This window comes from Mastigoproctus giganteus, chromosome 8, assembly GCF_048544385.1.
Source record: "Mastigoproctus giganteus isolate SK-2022 chromosome 8, ASM4854438v1, whole genome shotgun sequence".
NCBI classification, from domain to species: Eukaryota; Metazoa; Arthropoda; class Arachnida; order Uropygi; family Thelyphonidae; genus Mastigoproctus; species Mastigoproctus giganteus.
This window is the reverse complement of record NC_143582.1, coordinates 162,341,352-162,365,010: the sequence shown is the minus strand read 5'-3', so window position 1 is coordinate 162,365,010 and position 23,659 is coordinate 162,341,352. Positions and strand designations below refer to the sequence as shown.

Sequence of the window (23,659 nt, the reverse complement as noted above, 5' to 3'; positions counted from 1 at the left end):
GATTCAGTCTCAGCAGCAATTCTGGATGTCAGCTAATCTGGCACGAGGTTGGCACATGGTATCACTGAAAGGGATCGATATGGTGGTCGAGGTATTCTCATGTGGGGAGGTGTTATCTTGGATGGATGTACACAACTCCAGATACTGGAAGGCGGTAGTGTAACCAGTGCACGCTACTGTACTGAGGTAATCCTCCCCCATGTGTATCTGTTCCCCGAGTTCGTGTTTATGGATGATAATGCCACACCCCATTACACTGCAGCTGTCGATATGCTTTTGGAAAGCGAGGACATTGTTCGTATGGATTGGCCTGGCTGTTCCGCCAATCTAAATCCCATCGAACACATATGGGACGCTCTGGGGGAGACGCCTAGCATCACGTCCACACCCACCAGAAAATGTTCACTAGCTGAAGATGGCACTGACAGAGGAATGGACAATGTTACCGCAAGAATTTATCAACAACATTGTTCTAAGTATGGACAGGCGGTGCAAAGCCTGCATCACATTAGGGGTGGCCATATCTCCTACTGAGGACCACCTCTTCCCTTTGTTCCACTTTTGGCATTGATGCATCTGTATCATGGCAGCCAGTGCTATATTGCCATTTTTGAATAAAGTCCCTCTGTACCGTTTTGTTTCCATTGTTGTTTCCTTCATCATTTCTGTACCTCACGAGGTTCTTTTGGTATGCTTTTCCCAAATCCAGGCCACTCCTATGAGAAGCTACAGGTGAAAACCTGACTGAATACGAAGGTTGGCAGGGTTGTCAAGGACACTACTGACACTATGCTGCTGCAACAGGATTTGGAAAGGTTGAGCAGATGGGCTTCGAGGTGGCAAATGAAGTTTAACATTGACAAATGTAAAGTACTACATATGGGAAACAGCAACCCCAGAGCAACGTATCAACTCTGTGGTACTACACTGACAGTGGTAGAGAATGAAAGGGACCTGGGGGTGGTGGTGCAGGCAGATATGAAGTTCTCTGAGCAGTGCAGACGAGCTGCAAGAGTAGCTCATGGTGTATTGTCAATGATATATAGGAATTTTTCTAGCAGGGATAAGGAGGTGATTATTCCCTTGTATAAGGCAATGGTCAGGCCACACCTAGAGTACTGTATACAGGCCTGGAGGCCTCATTTCAGGAAGGATGTAGAGCTGCTGGAACGAGTACAGAGAAGGGCAACTAGATTGGTGAATGGGACAAAGGGGTTCTCTTACGAAGAAAGGCTTAAGTTTTGCAAATTACAGTGTCTGGAAACTAGGCACCAGCGGGGTGATCTGATAGAGGTGTACAAAGCCTTGAATGGTTTGAGCATGCTCAATGCTGATGGGATTCTTCCTCTAGCTCAGAAAAATCACCTGAGAGGGCATAAATTCAAATTGAGGAAAGACAGATGTAGGATAGATGTGCGGAAATTTGCCTTTAGCCAGCGGGTGGTTGGTGGGTGGAACAGACTTCCATCCCTTGTCGTGGAAGTTGATAGCCTAAATAAGTTTAAGGCTCAGCTGGACAGGTATTTCGAACGAACAGAGGGGTGAAGTGGAAGTGGTTATTTTTATTTATTTATGTTACTTTTTTTTTTTTTTTTTTTGGCTGATGCTGCATAAGCTTGCTTTCTTGCATCAAATGCCTCTACTAATGCTAATGCTAAATGCTAATGGTCCTTAAGCTTTGCACACCAGTGTACATCACCAGGGTTTTTAACATACATTATCAGCAAGGAAATTACTGTCATTCTTGTATAAATCTGCATGAAAGATTATTTAATGGAACCATTTTGATAAGCTTTCATCTTATTGAAAATTGTTTCATTCTGCATTTCCTTTCTAATTGCATTATGTCACAGTGTAATTTGGAGAGTGGTACCCCAGTGATAAATTTTTACTATATATAGCTGTTTTTTTTCTTAATTATTTTAATTGAGATATCATTTTTAACATAGGAAAGTTTTAATATAAAAAAGAACACATCTTTTCTCCAAGTTCCGATAACAGTTCTTAAGGATCAGCTAGAACGAGAGGTATGTACATCTTATGTTTTAATGTATATTATATTTTAAAGAAACCTGAATAAGAGTTGAAGAAATTCTGTTTTCTTAATGCATTTTTTCTTTATTTCCTGTAATACAGTTGAGTATCTACTTTGAATATTAAAAAATAGCAAATGTATAACCCAACTTGTGAATATCACTACACTATACTAGAATCATATTTACAACATCATTACTCTATACTAGAGTCATTATAAATTAGATTGTGCTGTTTGTTGGTATTAATATTTTTATTTATTTATTTATTTTTAACGAAAACCCCAAATATGAGAGGTATTAGAACATGTAGTACTTAGTACCGTGCATTGGTTGAAGGTTGAAAAGATGAAAGATGATACTTGTTAACATTACACTTGAATTTCTGTAGATTGAAGAATGATGGGAGATTATTCCAGAAAACGGAAGTTGAATGAATGAAAATTCATTCAACTTCTGAAGTTGTACAGTAAAAGGATGTTACTGGTTGTGGCACGTGTTTGGATTGGTTTGGAGGAGAGACCGGGAATTATAGAAGCCAATCCAGAAGAACAGCGCCCATGGAAGTATCTATAGAAAAGGCATGCAGCAGAAACAAAGTCTATGAGACAGAGAGAGAGAGAGAGATGAGTCATTAATTAACTTAATTTCCCTCTTTTGAGTGGAATCTTGAAGACTGAGAGAGGTTTTTGGGAGTACCACCCCAGATGTGGAAACAATATTCCATGGTAGGGTGGATTTGCGATTTTTACAGAGTGAACAACTGTTTGGAAGAAAAGTAATGCCAAGAGTGAAAGAGAAAACCCAGTTTTTTAGAGGCAAAAGAATCAATATTTATAATGTGTTTATGCCAAGAGAGATTAGAAGTCAGGGTAATTCCTCAATAGAGATATATGATGTTGCCTAGAAATCAGAGTGTCATCTAAGATAAGCATAGGAGCAGAAGAATCCTTTTTGTGAAATATGACAGGACTGAGTATTAGAAGGATTGAAATCAAGAAAATTATCTTTGCCCCACTGAAGAATTACATGGAGATCACCATTTAAGGAGTTGGTAGTGGATATTCGAGAAGTTGAAGCTTTTTGTGCAGGGCAAGATTTCTCAAACGGGAAGGTGGAATGCAATGTGCTATGAGTTACAAAACTTTTCCATTGAATTTGTCTCCATAGATAGGTAACGTAAGTCAGAACATCACCAGCATATCAATTTTGACAGAATTTATACTTGCGATTGTTGATTAGATGGAAGGTTTCTAGATAGTTTAAGAGTTTGCATAAAGTGCAATGGGACGATAATTGGATGGGAGATTAGAGCTCAAATCCAGCAATAAAATATTAATTGCTGGATTTGAGCAATTTCCAATCAGAAGGGAAAACATTGATGAAATGAAAAAGTGTAAAAAAAGGTGACATAGAATAGGAGTAAACTCAGGAGTACAACTTTTGAGAAAAGGGAAGAATGCCATCAGGATCTAGTGCTTTTGTGGCATCAAGATTGTTCAAAATTCCTCTGACATCCTTTTGATGGAAGACCAAGTAGGCATTGAATGGCATGTACTGGGAATGGTAGGAGGTGGTTTATCAAGATCATCAATACACAAGTTAGAATAAATGCAGGATACTAGCAGGTTGGCATTATCTTTGGCTGAAGTGGCACTTGAACCATCTGGTTTTGACAGAAGTGGGAATAGAAATGGGAAAACGTTACGGCCAAGAGGCAAGAATGCTTGACTGCCATTTGGGCAAGAAGCAAGTTTTCTACTCTTAGCCTGTTCAAAATCTAGTTTAACTGATTAATAACTGTTTTACAATTGTTGTGAGCTTTGGTTTAGGCAGAAAATGAACCCAGAGATTTGGATACAAGCCAATTGCGATATGCAACAGTCTTATCTCGAACAGCCTTAGCACATTTATTGGAAAAACCAAGGTTTTAAAAAAGGACGAGATTTTAAGGTGGAGGGTGGAATAAAGGAATAATTTCACTGACATGATCTGAGCAATTGACATCAGAAGATTTGAAACTGTAATGCAACTAAGGAAAAGAAGAAAAGAAATTTTGCGTTCTTGTAATGACAAACAATACGAGGTTGAGAATGGCCATGAGGGAAAGGCTCCATTGGAGAAGAGACCATCACCAAGTTGTGATCTGAGGTGCCTAGAGGAACACCCACCTTGACTGTGTACTTGACTGTGATTGTTTGTGAGAAAAAGATGAAACATGTTGGCTGTGTGTTTAGGATTGTCTGGTTTTCCTGTAGATAAATTAACAATCTGTGCAAGGTCATTAGTAATTGCAAATGCATTAGCATCTTGACCAGCTGGGTCTGTGTGACTAGAAAACAGAAGCAAGCTGGAGTTGTGAAGATTAAAATCGCCAAGGAAAATTACCTTGTTAGGAAAGTTGGACTGGAGAACGTCAAGTTTCAAAGAGTAAGTCAAAGAGTTCCAAGTGATTAGTGGAGTTGGAAGAATGATAGAGGCAACAAATGAATTTGACAGAATGTGGTAGAGAGAGATTTTAAGCCAAAGAAGATCGAAAAGAGGACATTCTGAATTACCAAGTAACAGGGAATATCAGAGCCGACATAAGCACAAGCACCACCTTTGAAGCGAAAGGAATCATACAGCGAATAAATTCGGACCGCTGAGATGAGCAATGGGTGAATCAACCGATAAGTGGGATTCTGTGAGAAAAAGTACACGGGGGTTTGGTGGACTGTAAGTGGAAATGGACATCATTGAAATTGAGACCACTGATATTTTTGAAACAAACAAGGAATAGTTTGGGAGGTTTAGATATTTTTGCTAATGCATTTGTTCTATCGAACAGTTATATTGACTATTCATGCTGTATTCCTTATTAAGAAAAGGTGGGGAGGACATATTGTATGATGTAATGAAATTTTTGGATATGGCACACATGACAAGAATATACCCAGCTCCTTGATGTAACGTGTCCTCGACAATGCATCGTGCATGCACACTACTTGCACTCCCTCCACTCACTATTTGGCAGGCTAGAGGCTGCAAGATTATACACTAGCTGACCTCCTCTAGGAAGCCTCCTAGAGTTACCGATAGGTTTGGTCTTGTGGCCGGCCTGCGAAATGTATCCTCGAAATGTAATGAAGATGGATCTCACCTTGATGTCCATCATAACCTCAAAATGGCATAAATCATACTACATGATGGAAGATAGTACCGCTAGGTGTTAGACAACATCTGTGATTTAGCTCTGGCTTTATATTAATTTTTAAGTGTTTTTAAATGGCATATTTGTAAATTATGTGCACTGCTATGTTCCTTAGATAATTAGCTAAAGCCTGGATGGATTTTATGAAATCTTCATAAAGATAAGTACTCTTTATTTGTATTTAAGTTTTGATAGTGTGTAACATTTCTCCCTTAGCCTTTGTTTAGCATAGCTCCAAACAATAACGCTGATTTACATTTGACCTGATGTGCTTTCTTTGTCATAAGACTGTTTTGTGACCTTGGTATTGTTCCTGCTTTGGGTAAAGTCATGCAGCCCTCTAGCAATTTCACAGTTAACCACACCCACATCTGTACTGTCATCTTGTCATTCCTGATGTACCACTACACTGTATGAGTTTTGTCACATTGCTCTAGCTGAATTTCTTCAATTGAGCCCCTCAGGAGCATGTGTGACCAACAGCAATAGCCCAAAACCCCGCAAACTTTCCAGATTGACGCCTAATAGTGATACTAACTTATGATGGGTGTCATTTCTCAGCTTTTGACTTGCTTTATCTAATGGAATATCTAACATCTCAATAATCCGGCCAGATCCGATTATTTGCATCCAGCACGAGTGATGTAGAATTTGAGGCCATTGCTGTTAACCAAGACCGGCAGCCCATATCTGCCCCTTCCACACCCAAGATGAAATCAAACCAGAATGAGGTAACAGAAGACACTGATGACACAAGACCTCCCAGCTCTAAGAAAAGAAACAAGAAGCCATCTGGTCCCAGATCAGACAGAGAGAGACTAGAAGCACTAGTGAACCTAATAATGCTCTGACACTTATGATATCCAGGACAAGGGAAATAAACAGCAGGAGGCTAGCCCCATACTTGATCCCACTCTTCCAGAGAGGACTCTGCAAAAAAAAATGTGGCTCTTAGAGCTCAACTAGAAACCCTGATGGCAAAATCAAATAACAGATTTACCACAGGTAATTCTGTGTGCCGAAATAGTTAATATATGGATCAAGATGGAAACCTTGTTGCACAACTCCCATGTTGAGCAGGAAAAGGCAAATGCAAAACTGCTATCCTCCTAGATAGGCAGAACAAATGCCACAGTGTGCCCTATCTTGTGATGTATGCCTATCTTCTGACACTCTGAGGAAGCTGGCTGACAAGTTTCCAGCCCCCGCCAAACAAACTGCACCAAAGAAAAGAAAGACCACTAATCCAACAACCCAACATAGTGATTGTGAAACCTGCATCTGAAGACGCTCCCAAAACCAGCAAGGGAGTTAAAACAATTGTAGTCACGAAATTGAATGAAGATTTAAGGACCACCAAGATTAAATCCATCCGAAAACCCAGACAGTCGGAGTCATTATAGAGACTGAAATGCAGATGGAAGCTGCCAAAATCCTAGAGAATTCACGGATACAAGCGCTTGGGCTAGTTGCAGAGAGACCCAAGAGAAAGCAACCAGCGAGCATCATTTTTGATGTTGACAAAGATACTACTCTGGAGATATTAAAAGAAGGAATATACCATAGAAATCTCCAGACTGACTTTCCAAACATGGAAAAAGAGAGCATGATCATGCCAAAATACAAGACAAAATCAAGAAATGGGGGCGCTACCAACTGGGTAGTAGAGCTTTCTCCCCCTGCCTGGCAAAAGATCTCCATGCAAAACAGAGTTTATATAGAATGGGGAAGCCACTGCTTTAAAGAGCATGTGGCAGTCCCCAAATGTTTTAAATGCTGTCGGTATGAACACACCATGAACACATGCGCCCAGGCAACATCAACCTGTGGACATTGCGCAGAGAAGGGACATGAGTACAATACATGCCTCAGCAAATCAGCTGAGCCTGTCTGTGCAAACTGTAAGGCCCAGAACACAGATCATAACTACTCCATATGGGACAGTAAGTGCTCTGTCTACTTAAAACAAAAGAGTATTTACCAAACAAGAACTGACTATGGGTACTCTGCATAAATGTTTTAATACTAGAGAAATCAAGTTTATTCAGATCAATGCACAGAGGGCTCGTGCAGTGGTTGACCAAATTCAGATTAAGGCCAATGAAACTAATACAGACGTAATTCTACTACATGAGCCATATACAAGCAATAAAAAAGTGAGAGGATATCCACTCCACTCTCCTATAAAATAATCCAAATAGAAGGAGAGACACTGTGGGCAGCAAACGCTGTTGGGAATCCCGAGATCACAGTAATGAAGGTTGCACATCTCTTCTCGGCCTGGGCAGTGTGTGTGTGTGTGCAGCTCTTGACCCCCCCCCCAGGGATTTTTATGTCATTTCTCTATATTGCAGACACGGCAAAGATGTATTGCAAGCCACTAGATACTTGGAAACAGCCCTGGTGGAACTACGGATGGCGAGACGACTAATTAGTGCAGATGTCAATTACCATTCAAGGCTTTGACATAGCAACACTGAAGACCGACAGGGAACCGGGAATGGACAGCATCTGGAAGAATTCTTGGCTAATTCCACTCTTATAGTCCTCAACTTGCCCCATAACCTTCCCACATTCTCCAGCACCCTGTGGGAGACTTCCATAGATGTAACCCTTGCTACCAGATCAATGGCAGGCTACCACCAGAACTGGGTGGTCCAGCTGGCTTGGACCACCTCTGATCACTGGGCCATTACCTTTGAAATGAAGCACTCCATTGCCTGCACTCCCATCCAACGATTGATGACACAGAGATATCCGGTTGATAAGGCAGACTGGGCCCACTTTCAAAAGACCTTTTACCAGCAGATGATCCTAGGCTAACTAACCCTAACTGACATTAGCAAACTGTCACCCCAACCTCATTACTAGTTCATGTGAGACAGCGATGAAGAAGACAAATCCTAGACCAGAGCGCTGTCCCCTGGTGGTCCACAGAGTTACAGAATCTGCAACAGGAGGTGAACCAGAGGAGAAAAATCTTCCAGTGTGCCAGGAGATCTTGGCCTGCTGCTGAGGTTGAAGAATTAAGACAACAATACCGGAACATCCGAAATGAGTACACTGCTCTAATTAGAAAAAGAAAAGAAAAATCATGGGAAGATCATGTCACCTCAGTTGGAAATCAAGACTCCTGGGGGGGGGGGGTATATAAGGTTACCACCAACAAACTTCCCAGGGAGAAGTTATCCCATCAACCATAACACCAATGGGAAGTATGACAAACACCTGGACCAGCTCGATAAATAATATTCTTGATGCAATCTTTAAGCAGCCAGCAATGGTAACAACTCCACAGCAGCTCTTGCTATGCAGAGAAAATTATGACTACAGCACAGAAACAATGGAACCACCATTTACTTAACCACCAGGAACTTAACTTAGCAGTAGCAAGAGTTAGGACACGTAAGTCATTTGGTCTTGACAAACTTGAGCCAGGAATTGTTAAGAAACTAACTGAGTATACCCCACACCTTATCTTGGACCTCTTCAACCACTGTCTCCAAGTAGGATATTTCCCAAGTGCATGGAAAGTAGCAAGTGTATGCTTGATTCTGAAAAATCCAAACAAACTGCCAGATAGACCAGACTCCTACTTCCCAATTGCTCTTCTCTCCTACCTTAGCAAACGTTTTGAACATCTCCTACATAGCAAAATGACAACTCTTATGTCAACAGCAATCTCCAGTCACAAAACCAGTATGGCTTCAGGAAGGGTCCTTCAGCTGTGGATGCCCAGATGCAACATCGTCACAGCTGCCAAAAGCTCTACCAAGAAATATTTTCTTGCAATCTCAATTGTTTTTGCCAGGACATTTGACTCACTCTGGTGGTCAAGCATTCTGGGTAAACTTCGAGCCACAAACCTGCTTCAAAGCTTATATCTTTGCATCCACAGCTATCTCTCGAACTGCAGCATAACTGTCAGAACACCACACAACCAGATCACCAGATCAATTTACAGGGGCTGCCCACAGGGGTACATGCTGGGATCCTCTTCTGGAACATCATCCTAGACCAGGAACTTAACTTAGCAGTAGCAAGAGTTAGGACACGTAAGTCATTTGGTCTTGACAAACTTGAGCCAGGAATTGTTAAGAAACTAACTGAGTATACCCCACACCTTATCTTGGACCTCTTCAACCACTGTCTCCAAGTAGGATATTTCCCAAGTGCATGGAAAGTAGCAAGTGTATGCTTGATTCTGAAAAATCCAAACAAACTGCCAGATAGACCAGACTCCTACTTCCCAATTGCTCTTCTCTCCTACCTTAATTACTCTCTACCAACCTCACAAACATTAATAATCAGGCATACAAAGTGACCTGGTCCCTGGAAGCTGATAACAGAGCACAGCTAGAAGATATAAGAAATAGAGCACTTGCTACCATACAGAATTGGGCTAATGAGCACAACCTCCAGATCTCACTAGACAAAACCTGCTCCATACTTCTTAAAGGAACACTGGATATCCGGAGACCTCCACAACTAAAAACACAGGGCACAACTGTATGTAGTATGTAGGAATCATTCTGGACAATCACCGAAACAAAGTATGTAGGAATCATTCTGGACAATCACCGAAACAAAGTATGTAGGAAACATCCTGGACAAGAACCTATCCTTTACCCCTCATCTGACGTATCTATATAAAAAGATCCATAACTACACCTCACTAGTAAACAGAGTCTCTCACTGCAACTGGGGATTGAAGAAATGAACTCTTTCCATATACTACAGAACCATTTCATACCAATAATCATATATGCAGGAGGAATCTGGTACACGAAGGCCATAACAGCAGTCAACTACAGAAAGCTTGAAACGATACGAGCAATGCTACTGACTATCACCAGGGTGGTGTGCATGGGCAGCACCCACGCTATTCAGGTGCTGGCCAGTGTGCTACCCCTGGACCTTGAAGTCATCGGATGCAGGTTGCTATATCACCTCTAAGGGCAAAGCAGTATCAGTCATGGATTACACAACAGACCCAGCTAACACAGCTAAAGCAGAGAAAAAACACCTAGCCCATTACCTACAACAAACCTAGCAATCCAGGTGGACCAATTCTGCGAAAGTTCATTCCCAACACTACTAGGGTTTATTTGGAAATGCTGAAATGGTTCTCCCCTGGCCTCCATGCCACGTTCTTCTTAACCTGCCATGGGCCCATCAAAGGGAAATTACAAGCACTAGGCATTATTGATGATCCCCTATGTGACTGTGGTTCCCTGGAAAGCTGGAGCCACTTAAGGTATGACTATGAGGACTTAAGATGTACTCTCTTCACCAAAATCCACTATCTTCCAAAAGACCAGGAACAGCACGAATACTACATTGCCTTCATGCACTTTGCTCAAGAATTGTTCATCCGACGTAGGGCACTTCCACGAACACAAACTTGAAAACTGTACAGTACCACCCAAAACTCATGATGCAGCTTTCAGTCACTGACTGGTGCCTCGACTGAGAGAGAAGTTCCATTAATGCACAGTGGAAGATAAGGAAACTGACACACTCAAACCCTGTCAAGTGGCATCTGGCAATTTGAACTAGGTGCCCAACCTAGTTCCCTTTAAATCTCCTTCCATATGGGGGGGAGGATACAGGTTTCGGTCTCCTCCCCTTCTTCTCCTGGTGGGGCCTGGGCCAGTCCCACTGACTTTTTTGGGTCACCTTCTCTATCGCCCCCATACTTCTGTCTTTCCCCCCCAGTCTTCAGTCTATCCCCTGCTCTGCCTAAACTGTCAACGCACACCCCACACAATGTCAAAATTCAACAACATCCAAAATTAAACCACATTAACATAAACCTCTTTCTGCCTTACCTAAATTCCAGTGTCTTCCCCCCACACCTCCATTTTTTTTTTTTTTTTTTTTTTTTTTTAGGTCCTAGCCACTGAAATCTCAGGGAATTAGGTTGCAGGACTTGCCAGAGTGAAAATTTAAAATTACTGGGCACCTGGTCTGCCTTCCGAGGCATAGTGTGGACAATGTTGGGCCTCAGCAGGGGTCTAGCAGCTAAATGGCCAGAAGAACAACGACACATAACACTACACTTACAAAATCTATACACTTTTAAATCTCTGGCCTTTACAGTGAACTGTTATATCTTCAATGAAAGTAATGCAGAGATGGGGGGGACCCCTGGTGCCATTAGACACGAACACACTATACACTAGTGGCTGGAGACTAGGCATCTGCGTGGTGATCTGATTGAGATGTATAAGGCCTTGAATGGAGTGAGAACGCTGAATTCTGATGGGATCCTTCCACTTGTTCAGATTTTGAACCTAAAGGGGCATAAATTCAAATTAAGAAAGGACAGATGTAGAATAGATGTGCGGAAATTTGCCTTTAGCCAGCGGGTGGTTAATTGCTGGAACAAACTTTCATCTGTCGTTGTTGAAGTTGATAGGTTGAATAAATTTAAGGAGGAACTGGACAGGTATTTGGAGGGAATGGTGTGATGATTTTTTTTTTTTTTTTTTTGGCTGATGCTGTATAAGCTCATACACTTGCTTTCTTGCATCACATGCCACTACTACTACTACATTACATGATGGAAGATGGGTGGGATTGCTGGAGGTTTGCTCTAGATACTAAATATGGGTTCCACCACTTCAATCTTCCAATAAATAAAGTGGTGGTATTGCATTAGTTAATGAGAGTCATGTACCACCTAGTATTGCCTGAAAACACAAAGTGGGCTGCATTCCTGTGTGTGGTGTGGGTGCCACACTTTGACCCGTGCTTATGTTGGTTCGCACCTGAGTCGTCACCTCCAGTATAATAGTTGCTGTATTTTGGGACTTGCAGATGAGGGTTATACCCAGGGTTACTAACAATCCTACCTTCGTGAAGGTGCAAGCAGAGGATTTGGCTATCACAGACTGACTGGTCTTCACCGAAATTAGGTCTACTTGACTTTGAGTGCCACCCGAATATCAGTTCCATCAGTGTTTTAGATTCACAGATTGCACGCTTAGCTTGGCATACCTGAGAGTATGTCTGTGGCAATGTAGTAGCTTATGTAGTATCAGCCAAAAAAAATCATTTGTGTAATCCTCTTTTAAATTTATTCACATTGAAACTTCCCACTTCCACAACACCAGAGGCGCCTCCGTAGCCAGGTGGGAAGGAGCAGCAGTGCGTAATACACACGCTTCTTGATTAGACCGGGGTTCGAGCCCGTCACCACCAAATACGGAGGATGCGGAAAGGTCAAGGGAATGACCACCGCATATCCCGGAGCAATATGGCCTTAGTTGCTAATGCTCCTAAAAACCAAACAACAAACAAACCACAACACCAGGTGGAAATTCATTACACCAATCAATTCTCTCAATCAAATTTCTGTACTTCAGTCATGTGTCCATATTTTTCCAATTTAAATTTCTTCCTTCTTGTGCCTGTTGTCCTGTTTCTTAATCTGTTTAGAGCCTTAAACATGTCAATCGGGTATTCTTCTGGGCATCTTGTTGGCACACTGCCCTTGGCTAATCTTGTTACTCTTCCCTGTGCCTATTCCAACATATCTGTATTCTTTCTAAAATTACACTTCCAAAATTGTATGCAGTATTCAAGATGCAGTTTAAATTTACCTTATACAAAAGGATAAATCGTCTCTTTGTCTCAATTATCAAAAATTCATGTATATCATTGAGAGAACTCCAGTATTGTTCTCGAAGCCTGCCTGCAGCACTAGGACTACTTCATATCCAACTGTACAATTATCCTTAGGTCTTTTTTATTCTCATCTTTCTTGAGTGTGATGCTACTTACTAGCTATGTTATTCTGTGATTTTTGCCACTCAGATGTGCAGTACCTTGCATTTGTCAGTGATAAACCATAATTGCCACTTGTCAGTCCATCTTTCTAATGCTCTTTTTTTTTCCTGGCATACCCTGATTCCTGCTATTAACCATTCTGCCAACCTTTGTACCACAACAGACATAGACATTAAACTTGATATGTCTTCATCAATAGTGTTAATAAATACTTAAACCAGTAAGGACCCCATTGCTGTATCCTATGTCCAAAAAGAGCAGTGTCCATTAATGATCACTTGATGTCTCCTGTTACTCAGTCATCTGTTTATCCAAAGCAGTAACTTTCTCCCTTCTTTACTGAAGTCTAAGTATGTGATGACAAATTTATTTTTCTTTGCTTTTCATCCAGTTCCTTTGTGATCATAGGTGATCAGGGTAGATTATCATAATAAATGAGTGATAACTATTTCTTGTGTATGATTTTACCAACCTCTCCCATAATTTTCCATTGGTGTGGTGTGTTGGCATGAAATATGTGCACCAAAAAATTTTTTGGGGGACAAATGTCTTGTATTGACATCAGCGTAAAAGTTAGTATTCCTTCAGTACAGTTTTTGAATTGATCTACAACATTTATTCTCTTAGAATTTGAGACGTGTGGGAATAGTTAGCATTAGCATATGTTGCAAGAGGGGCTTAGAGGGGAACAGGCATTCTGTGTGTATCAGACACTCAGTCAAACACCGATGGATCCAATATTTTTCTATTTCAGGAGATTTAGGCGAAGTCCGGTTGGACTGCCTCCCTAAAATCCACTAATGCACACCTTCTCGATGGTAAGCCCTGTTATGTCACTTAGGTGGCAACGAACGTGTAGTGGTTCTCTTCAAGATGAATGGTCAGCGTGAAGAGGAAAATACCAAACCCTCCAGCACATGACAGTAAGACGAAAAAAATGGCCCTCAGTCTCCAACAGCTTTCACTCTTATGGCAGCAAGAGGATCAGAGTGGAAGCAGAGGGTGCTAAGAATCTCTGGGTACGACCAGGCTGCAATGAACGGAAACTGAACTTGGCCTTTTACAACGTAAGATCGCTCATTGGTGAAGACAGGATATTAGAGCTGGAAAAGGAATTAGAAAATGTGAATTGAAATATCATCAGTTTGGCTGAAACAAGAAGAATAAATGAATCACTTACAAGTTTATCAAGTGGAAATCTGCTGTACACTAATGGAAACAGTGAAGGTGGAGTTGGCTTTTTGGTCCATAAAGATATAAAAAACCATTTTGGAATTCAAAAGTACTTCACCAAGGGTGTCAAGACTACTACTCAAGATTTCTAAGAGGTATAAGCTAAAGGTTATAATGATTTATGCACCAACATAGAGCCATGATGATGAAGAGGTGGGAGAAATGTACACCGAAATTGAGTCTTCTAGATGAACAGAAAACTCGTTATACTATCATTATGGGGGACTTCAATCAATGTTAAGGTTTGAAAGAGACAAAACAGCGCATTACAAGTTTGAGCTTCTGCAGACTACTCAGGACCAAGATATTGATGAGGAATATTACAATATCTTGGTCCTGAGCAGTCTGCAAGAGAAAATTGAGTGTACTGAGTTATGCAAAACCATTAGAAAGAGACTCAGAGAGACAAAAGAAAATTTAGCACAAGAAAAGTAGAACAAGCATTAAGGGAAAACAAAGGATTTAAATCAGCTGCCATTGAGCAGTAATACAGAAAAACAAATGATACTGAAACTGAAGAATAGTGATGGTGTACTTATAAATAGCAGAGAAGGCATAATTCAAATAGCAGAAGACTACTATAGAGAATTATACAAGGAGCGAGGGAATGCCAGCAGTGGGGAAGATGGATTGCAAATTAGTAACACATACAACATACTTGATATCCTTCCTGATGAGGTAGAACATGCATTGAAGAAAAGGAAGAATCAGAAAGCCCGGGGGAAGATGAAGTTACTGTAGAGTTGTTAAAATTGGGAGGAAGAGACATGACACAAAGGCACCTCCGTAGCCAGGTGGGCAGGAGTAGGAGCAGCAGTGCATAGCACACGCTTCTTGATTAGACCGGGGCTCGAGCCCGTACCCACCAAATACGGAGGATGCAGAAAGGTCAGAGAATGACTGCCGTATATCCCCGGAGCAATATGGCCTTAGTTGCTAATGCTCCTAAAAACCAAATAATAACATGACACAAAAACTGACAAGAGTCTTCACAAAATGCATTAGAAAAGGTGTGGTGCCTAAGGAGTGGAATAATGCAATCATAGTTTTTCTGCATAAGAAAGAAGATAAATCAGAAATTGGAAATTATAGACCAGTTAGCTTGTTATCCCATATCTACAAGTTGTTTACAAGGGTCATTACTAACAGGTTAGAAATAATACTTGATGAGAATCAACCGAAAGAGCAAGCTGGCTTTAGGACAGGATTCTCAACTGTGGATCACCTTCACGTAATATCACAGCTAATGAAGAAAGCAAATGAATATAAAACACCATTATGCCTGGAATTTGTGGATTATAAAAAGGCATTTGACTCTATACAGCATAAGGGAATGTTTAGGACACTGGAAAGACAAGGCATACATACTCCATATATTATGCATATATTATGCATACTCCATATATTATGCATAATTGCATAAAAGTATCGGTAAAGGTTTCCACGTGTTTCAACTCCGGTACCATTCGTAATTTTCCCGCCTTTGTGATACGATAGTTATATACCGTACTAGATAGCGTTAGTTGAACTTCGTTAGCAGTTAAATTGTACGTTTAAATAAATACATATAACGACTTAGATTACAAACGTAATATAATTAATTATATTTAACATAATTCATAACATAATTAATTATAATTAATTAATAAATTAATAGAATCATGACTCAGACCAGAGCGGCAAAGCAAAAGGCTCAAGCTAATGGAAGTGCTGTGGCTCAGAGCAGAACTGAGGGGGGCAGTTGTCCTCTGACTCACAGCCTTATAAAATGCACTGTTTGCTTGATGTTTGCAGAGCAATCGGGTACGGGACATGATACTGCCAAGGGAGAGGTCTTTGTGTGTGCGCGATGCAAGGAGTGTATCGATATCAAGCAACAACTCGGCGTTCTTGTGGGCCTATATGAGAGCTTGAAGGACAGGGTGGATGCCCTCGAAGAAACTAAATTGAGGGGCCCATCAAGCTCTCAGCTGCCCACATCAACGCCAGAGCTTGCACTTGGGCATCGCGTGACACAGAGACAACCCCCAAGGCAGAATGCGCTGGTCCCGAAGGAACTAGTAGTTGTTGGTGACTCTATTGTCAGGGAAACGGGGAACATGCTTTGTAAAAAAGATAGGTGGAACAGGACCAGGGTATGTCTGCCAGGGGCAAAGGTTGATGACGTTGTAGAGCGAATATCATCTTTTAAGGGCACAAAAGGTGATATAGTTGTACACGTTGGCACTAATAATATTAAGAGTAGGAGACCGGCAGAATTACTTAACAAGTACAGGTCACTGTTGAACAAAAGCCGAGAATTAGGGTTGAATTTGAAAGTGTCTGCAATTCTGCCCAGACACGATAGGAGGGAGTATATGATGAGAGCCTTGTCGATCAATTCGGCCCTGAAAAGATTGTGCAAGGCTCAAGAGGTAGAATTTTTTTCAGCCTGGACTGTACTTGTTAACAGGAGAGATTGCTTCTACAGTGATGGGATACACTTAAATAGAAAGGGTGCAAGAATATTTGCTGATGGTATCGAGGCAGTGTTAGGTGGGTCGGAAAACTTCTAGCTTGGGGGGAGACAAAGACCAATAGATTGACAGTAGCCACTGGCAGAGGTGAAAGAGATTCTTGCACTGCTTCTATTAGAATGAGCAGAAGCCTGGAAAACAAGATGCATGGTATTTCAGAGACTGCTGGGAGCCATTGCAGTACAAGTAAACACGGGTTGTGTTAGGGTAGCTAAGAATAGAAACAGGTGCAGGTATACTTGCGTGTACACCAATGCTAGGAGTTTAGTAAATAAATTTGATGAATTTGAGGTATTGCTCAAAACATCAAAGGCAGATATCGTTGGGATATCAGAGACGTGGTGTCACACAGATATAAGGGATGCAGAACTGCAATGTGGGGAGTACAACGTCTACAGAAAGGATAGACAGGATAGGAAGGGGGGAGGGGTTATGCTATTAGTTAAGAAACACATAAAAACCAAGGAAGTGAAGCCAGTCGACATCGCCGGACAGTGCAGTGTTGAGTCAGTTTGGTGTGACATAAGCATTGGGAGATCAAAATTGAGAGTAGGAGTGTGCTATAGGCCTAATGACTCTGATGAGTATAATAAGAAACTACAGGGAAATAGAGTGGTCCAGTAAATCAGAGAGTCTTATAATGGGAGATTTTAATTTCCCAGATATTGACTGGAATTTGGGGGCTGGTTACTCACACACTAGCAGGGCTTTTGTGGATTTATTGGATGATTGTTTTCTACATCAGCATGTTCGGGAGGCAACTAGAGGGAGTAATACTCTTGATTTGATTATCAGCAGTGATTCTTCATGCATTAAGAATCTGCAGATAAACGAACCACTAGGTGGCAGTGATCACAGTGTGCTGAAGTGGGATTTACTCAAGGAGGTAACTACCATCAGAGGTAAAGGGAAGGGTTATTGCTTCCGTAAAGGCGACTACGATGGACTGAGACAGTATTTAAATTCTATACAGTGGGACCAACTGATGATGTTACCAACAGCAAATTCAAAATGGGAAGCATTCAAAGAACTTATCTTGGAAACTACTAGGCTTTACATACCAACTAAGAAATATTGTTCAAGGTTTAGGCCAAAATGGATGTCAGATGAACTAATGAGGCATATGGCAGAGAAGAAAAATGCATGGGATACATACAAATTAACACATGACACAGAAGCCTATGGTAGATACAAGTTGATATGCAACCAAGTTACAAAGGAGGTTAGGCAGGCGAAGGCAGATTACGAGAAATCCTTGGCAAGGGATGCAAAGAATAACAGCAAAGAGTTCTTTACTTATGTAAACTCTAGAAGGAAGGGGATGAATCAGATTGGTCCACTTGATATTGATGGGTCAAGTGTTGATGATCCTGCTCAGGTAGCTAACAAACTAAATGAATATTTTGCATCGACATTCACATATGAGGAGTTATTCAGCAAGGGGAATGCCAGAGGTGTATTCAACTCTAGCAGTAAGCTACAGAATCTTGAAATAACTGGTAGTAAAGTGGAGGAGAAACTGTTGAAGATAAACACAAGAAAGGCACCCGGGGTGGATGGAATCTATCCAGTTATATTAAAGGAGGCAGCAAAGGAAGTAAGCAAACCCTTAGCCATAATTATGAGAGCTTCTTTGGACTCAGGGGAGGTACCCATAGAGTGGAAATGTGCAAATGTGACCCCAATTCACAAAGGAGGATCAAAGGCTGACACAAGTAATTATAGACCTGTGAGCTTAACGTCTGTTCCAGGAAAATTAATGGAGGCACTGGTTAAAGAAGCACTGCAGGATCATTTAGACAAGACTTCATTTATAGCTCAGACACAGCATGGTTTTGTTAAGGGGAAGTCTTGCCTGACCAACTTGATTGGATATTATGATGCAGTCACAAAAGAACTGGATGCAGGGAATAACTTTGATATTATATACTTGGATCTTAGAAAGGCTTTTGATACTGTTGCACATGGAAGACTGCTACACAAATTGGAGCAGTGTGACATTGGAGGCAAATTGCTGCTATGGATAAAGGGGTGGTTGAGGGGGAGAAGACAGAGAGTGGTAATCAATGGACACTGCTCATCGTGGACTAATGTTATTAGTGGAGTCCCTCAGGGCTCAGTGTTGGGTTCATTATTGTTTTCTGTATTTATAAATGATATTGATGATGGTATATCAAGCTTAATGTCCAAGTTTGCAGATGATACAAAGGTTGGCAGGATTGTCAAGGACACTACTGACACTATGCTGCTGCAACAGGATCTGGAAAGGTTGAGCAGATGGGCTGAGAGGTGGCAAATGAAGTTTAACATTGACAAATGTAAAGTACTACACATGGGAAACAGCAACCCCAGAGCAACGTATCAACTCTGTGGTACTACACTGACAGTAGTAGAGAATGAAAGGGACTTGGGGGTGGTTGTGCAGGCAGATATGAAGTTCTCTGAGCAGTGCAGACGGGCTGCAAGAGTAGCTCATGGAGTATTGTCAATGATATACAGGAATTTTTCCAGCAGGGATAAGGAGGTGATTATTCCATTGTATAAGGCAATGGTCAGACCACACCTAGAGTACAGTATACAGGTCTGGAGGCCTCATTTCAAGAAGGATGTAGAGCTGCTGGAACGAGTACAGAGAAGGGCAACAAGATTAGTGAATGGAACAAAGGGGTGCTCTTACGAAGAAAGGCTTTGCAAATTACAGTGTCTGGAGACTAGGCACCAGCGAGGTGATCTGATAGAGGTGTATAAAGCCTTGAATGGTTTAAGCATGCTCAATGCTGATGGGATTCTTCCTCTAGCTCAGAAAAATCACCTGAGAGGGCATAAATTCAAATTGAGGAAAGACAGATGTAGGATAGACGTGAGGAAATTTGCCTTTAGCCAGCGGGTGGTTGGTTGGTGGAACAGACTTCCATCCCTTGTGGTGGAGGTTGATAGCCTAAATAAGTTTAAGGCTCAGCTGGACAGGTATTTGGAACGAACAGAGGGGTGAAGTGGAAGTGGGTTTTTTTTTTTTTTTTTTTGGCTGATGCTGCATAAGCTTGCTTTCTTGCATCAAATGCCTCTGCTAATGCTAATGCTAATTATGATCTTGAAGAAAATATATGAGAATGCTACCTCCTTTATTAGACTAGACAAAGACAGTAGTAAATTTAAAATTGAAGAGTTCGACAAGGAGACACAATATACTTGAAGTTGTTTACTGCTGCCCTTGAGGAAGCTTTCAGAAGATCTGACTGGTCGCAGAAAGGAGTCAGTGTGAATGGAGAGTACCTAAACCATTTACGATTTGCAGATGACATTTTGGTCATAAGCCACGATCCCAAAGAATTAGAGGAAAATCTTAATCAGTTATGTAGAGAGTAAGGATTTTGGACTAAAGATGAATATGGCTAAAACAAAAGTAATGATGAACAAGTATGCCACAGAAAGCGATATAATCATTAAAGGAGCAGTAATTGAAAAGGTGGATTCGTATACATATCTGGGACAAGTCATTAGCTGTAATAATTATAAATGGCTGGAAGTCAAGAGAATAGTAACTTTTGGATGGAAATCATTCAGGAAATAGTCGCATACTGAGGAGCAATATCCCAATTTGTCTGAAACGTAAAATTATGAACCAATGTATACTCTCCACCATGACTTATGGAAGTGAAACTTGGGCACTCATCAAAATAATGGAAGAGAAGCTTAGAACTACACAGCAAAGAATAGAACGAATTATATTGGGAATCAGACTGTTAGATAAGAAGAGAAACACATGGATTAGGCAGCAAACTCAAGTAAAGGACATTCTTATCAAAACTGAAGAACTAAAATGGTCTTGGGCAGGACACATAGCTCGAAGACATGATGACAGATGGACTAAGAAAATAACAAAATGGTACCCAAGAGGAGCTAGAAGACAACAATGGAGATGAACAGATGATATTCATGAGTTTGTGGGTAGTAAATGGATAGCCATTGCACAAAACAGAAGGAACTGAAAAGTTGCTGAAGAGGCTTTCATACTGCAGTGGATTGAAAATGGCTGTGATGATGAAGATGATGATGCAAGAAAGCAAGCTTATACAGCATCAGCCAAAAAAAAAAAAAAAAAACCTTCCCATCCATTCGCTCCAAATGTTTGTCTAGTTCTGACTTGAATTTATTTAAGCTGTCCGCTTCTACAATGACAGATGGATGTTTGTCTCAGCAATTAGCCACACACTGGCTAAAGGCAAATTTTTGCACATCTATTCTTCCTCAATTTCATCCATTTTTCCTCAATTTGAATTTGTTTCCCTCAGGTGATTAATCTGGGCAGGAGGAAGAATCCTATCGGCATTGAGCTTGCTCAAATCATTCAAGGCCTTACACACCTCAATCAGATTACATTGCAAGTTCCTAGTCACCAGTCACTGTAATTTGCAAATCCTAAGCCTTTCTTCGTAAGAGCAACCCTCTGTTCCGTTCACTAATCTTGTTATCCTTCTCTGTACGCGTTCCAGCAGATCTACATTCTTCCTAAAATGAGGTCTCCAGACCTGTATACAGTACTCAAGGTGTGGCCAGACCATTGCCTTATACAAGGGGATAATCACCTCCTTATCCCTGCTAGAAAAATTCCTGTATATCATTGACAAGACACCATGAGCTACTCTTGCAGACTGTCTACACTGCTCAGAAAACTTCATACCTGACTGCACAATTCCTTTTCATTCTCTACCACCCTGAGTGTAGTACCACACAGTTATGTTAGTCTGGGGTTACTGCTACCCATATGCAGTACTTTACATTTGTCAATATTAAACTTCAGTTGCCACCTCTCAGCCCACCTGCTCAATGTTTCTAGATCCTGTTGTAGTAGTGTATTGTCATTAGTGTCATTAACGACCCTGCCAACCTTCGTATCGTCTTCAAACTTAATCATTAAGCCTGATATACCTTCATCAATATCATTAATAAATACAGAAAAGAACAATGGACCCAACACTAAACCCTGGGGGACTCCACTAAAAACATTAGTCCACAAACAGCAGTGTGTCCATTGATTACCACTTTCTGTCTTCTCCCACTCAACCATCCCTTTATCTATAGCAGCATTTTGCCCTTAATGCCATAATACTCCAATTTGTACAGTTGTCTTCCATGTGCAACAGTATCAAAAAGTTTTATTGCATAACAAGCAAGAGATCCATAGTTCTTTAATCAAAGAGAGACTTAGTCACTCTTTGATTAAAGGACATGTATTCAATAATTATCCCCTCTCAATTTAAAATTATGCCACCTTGGGTTTGTCATGGTGCTAAGTGTAAAGATGCTTTCAATTTTGCATTACCTAACCATTTTAAAGCCTTGCACACCATGATCAGATCAGCCACAGAATAACTGTATAATAAGAATACTCCTCCCTTTGTTCCCTTAGTCAGTCTTGTTACCCTTATCTGTACCCTTTTCAACAAGCACACATATTTCTTAAAATGGGGTCTTCAAGCATCTGTGCAATGTTGAAGATGTGTATATATTTATATATATATAATCTTTATTGTATACAAAAGTGGTATATACGATATACCCATCATAGCAGCAATGTCAGGGGTTTTACATTGGCTGGTGGACAATAGCCTTGGGAGTGGGACAGGGCCCACATCAAAGTTCGGGCTCATCCCTTAGAGCCAACAATAGAATCAGTGTCAGATTATTTATAGAATATTATGCTTTTGGTGTTTACAATATATTAATAAAGATATTCCTAATATATTTATATTAATATTTATATTCTTGATTTTATTCACAACACATTCATAAAGACATTGTACTTTGAACAATATATTGGGCATTATTATGCTGTCCATATCAATGTGCAGTTTGCCTGGCCAAGGTCAGGCAAACTGCACATCAGGCAAGCTCTTAAGGATCTGTATTCGGTACCTCCTATCCTTCGCAAACATGCAGTGGTTGCCGTCGATTGATTGGATTGTTGGGAGCAACTCCCTGGGGAAAAATGGTCACTAAGGGCTAGTCTGTTATAGTGAGTTGTGAGCATGGGAGCTGACCTCAGTCCGGGTTGAGGGATTCTCCAGCTGCATCTCAGATGCTTGGCTCCAAGACCATTCTGGTTATCATTTTGGCAGTGAGAAATTTTTCAAGGCATTTTTCCAATATAAGATCTGGAAGTCGGGCAAAATTTAGTGAGATTGCCATCGCAGTTGTCCTTTGCTGGGGGTAGACTACGATGTTTATGCATGATCCAACGAAGGAGCCAGTATTTGGCAGAGTACATGCGCTTGATGTTGGTAGGGGCTGCGGACGTCCAAATTTCTGAGGCATATAACACAACGGAGTATACTGAGGTGTGTATGTACCGACAAGTCACATCCTGATCCCTAATGTGGAGCAGTTGTTGTTTGGTAGTACAGCGCATTTGACAGAATTTTGCTATGAGTTTGTCATTGTGAGGGTTGAAGCTCAGTTTATAATCAAAGATGACTCCCAAGTCCGTATGCATCTTTACCACTGGAAAGGGAAAGACATCTAGAGAAGCTTGGATTTTAGTGGACTGAAATCCAAGGAGGCCAAATTGATGGAGATAGGATCCTAAGTCATGTAATTTTTCATTGATCTTTTTATTGTTGTTTGAGATGTTTGCCGGGGTTAATCTGAGTATATATCTTAATTTCATCGGCATAGCAGAGTATGTCTTCTCTCTGTTGCACAAAAGAAATAATAACTGCAATGAATAATGCTCCAGGGAGGACTCCACCTTGGGTAACTCCTGCAGTGATCTTTCTCCAGATTGTGTGTTGGTCCGCTTTAAGAAGAATGGTTCTGTCAGAGAGCAGGGTTGTGATAAACCACAACATGTCACCTTTTACGTAGAAGTAATTTTCTAGGAGATGAACAAG

General features: G+C 41.0%; 1 protein-coding gene across 1 annotated transcript in view; it reads left to right on the top strand.

The window, feature by feature from the left end:
• cutlet (chromosome transmission fidelity protein 18 homolog) overlaps window positions 1–23,659 on the top strand; it is a 404,162-nt gene that overhangs the window by 80,003 nt on the left and 300,500 nt on the right. The window contains exon 4 of the mRNA XM_090380385.1: window positions 1,950–2,027. Within this exon, the coding sequence (XP_090236511.1) occupies window positions 1,950–2,027 (78 nt within the window). The remainder of the gene's footprint in view (window positions 1–1,949; window positions 2,028–23,659) is intronic.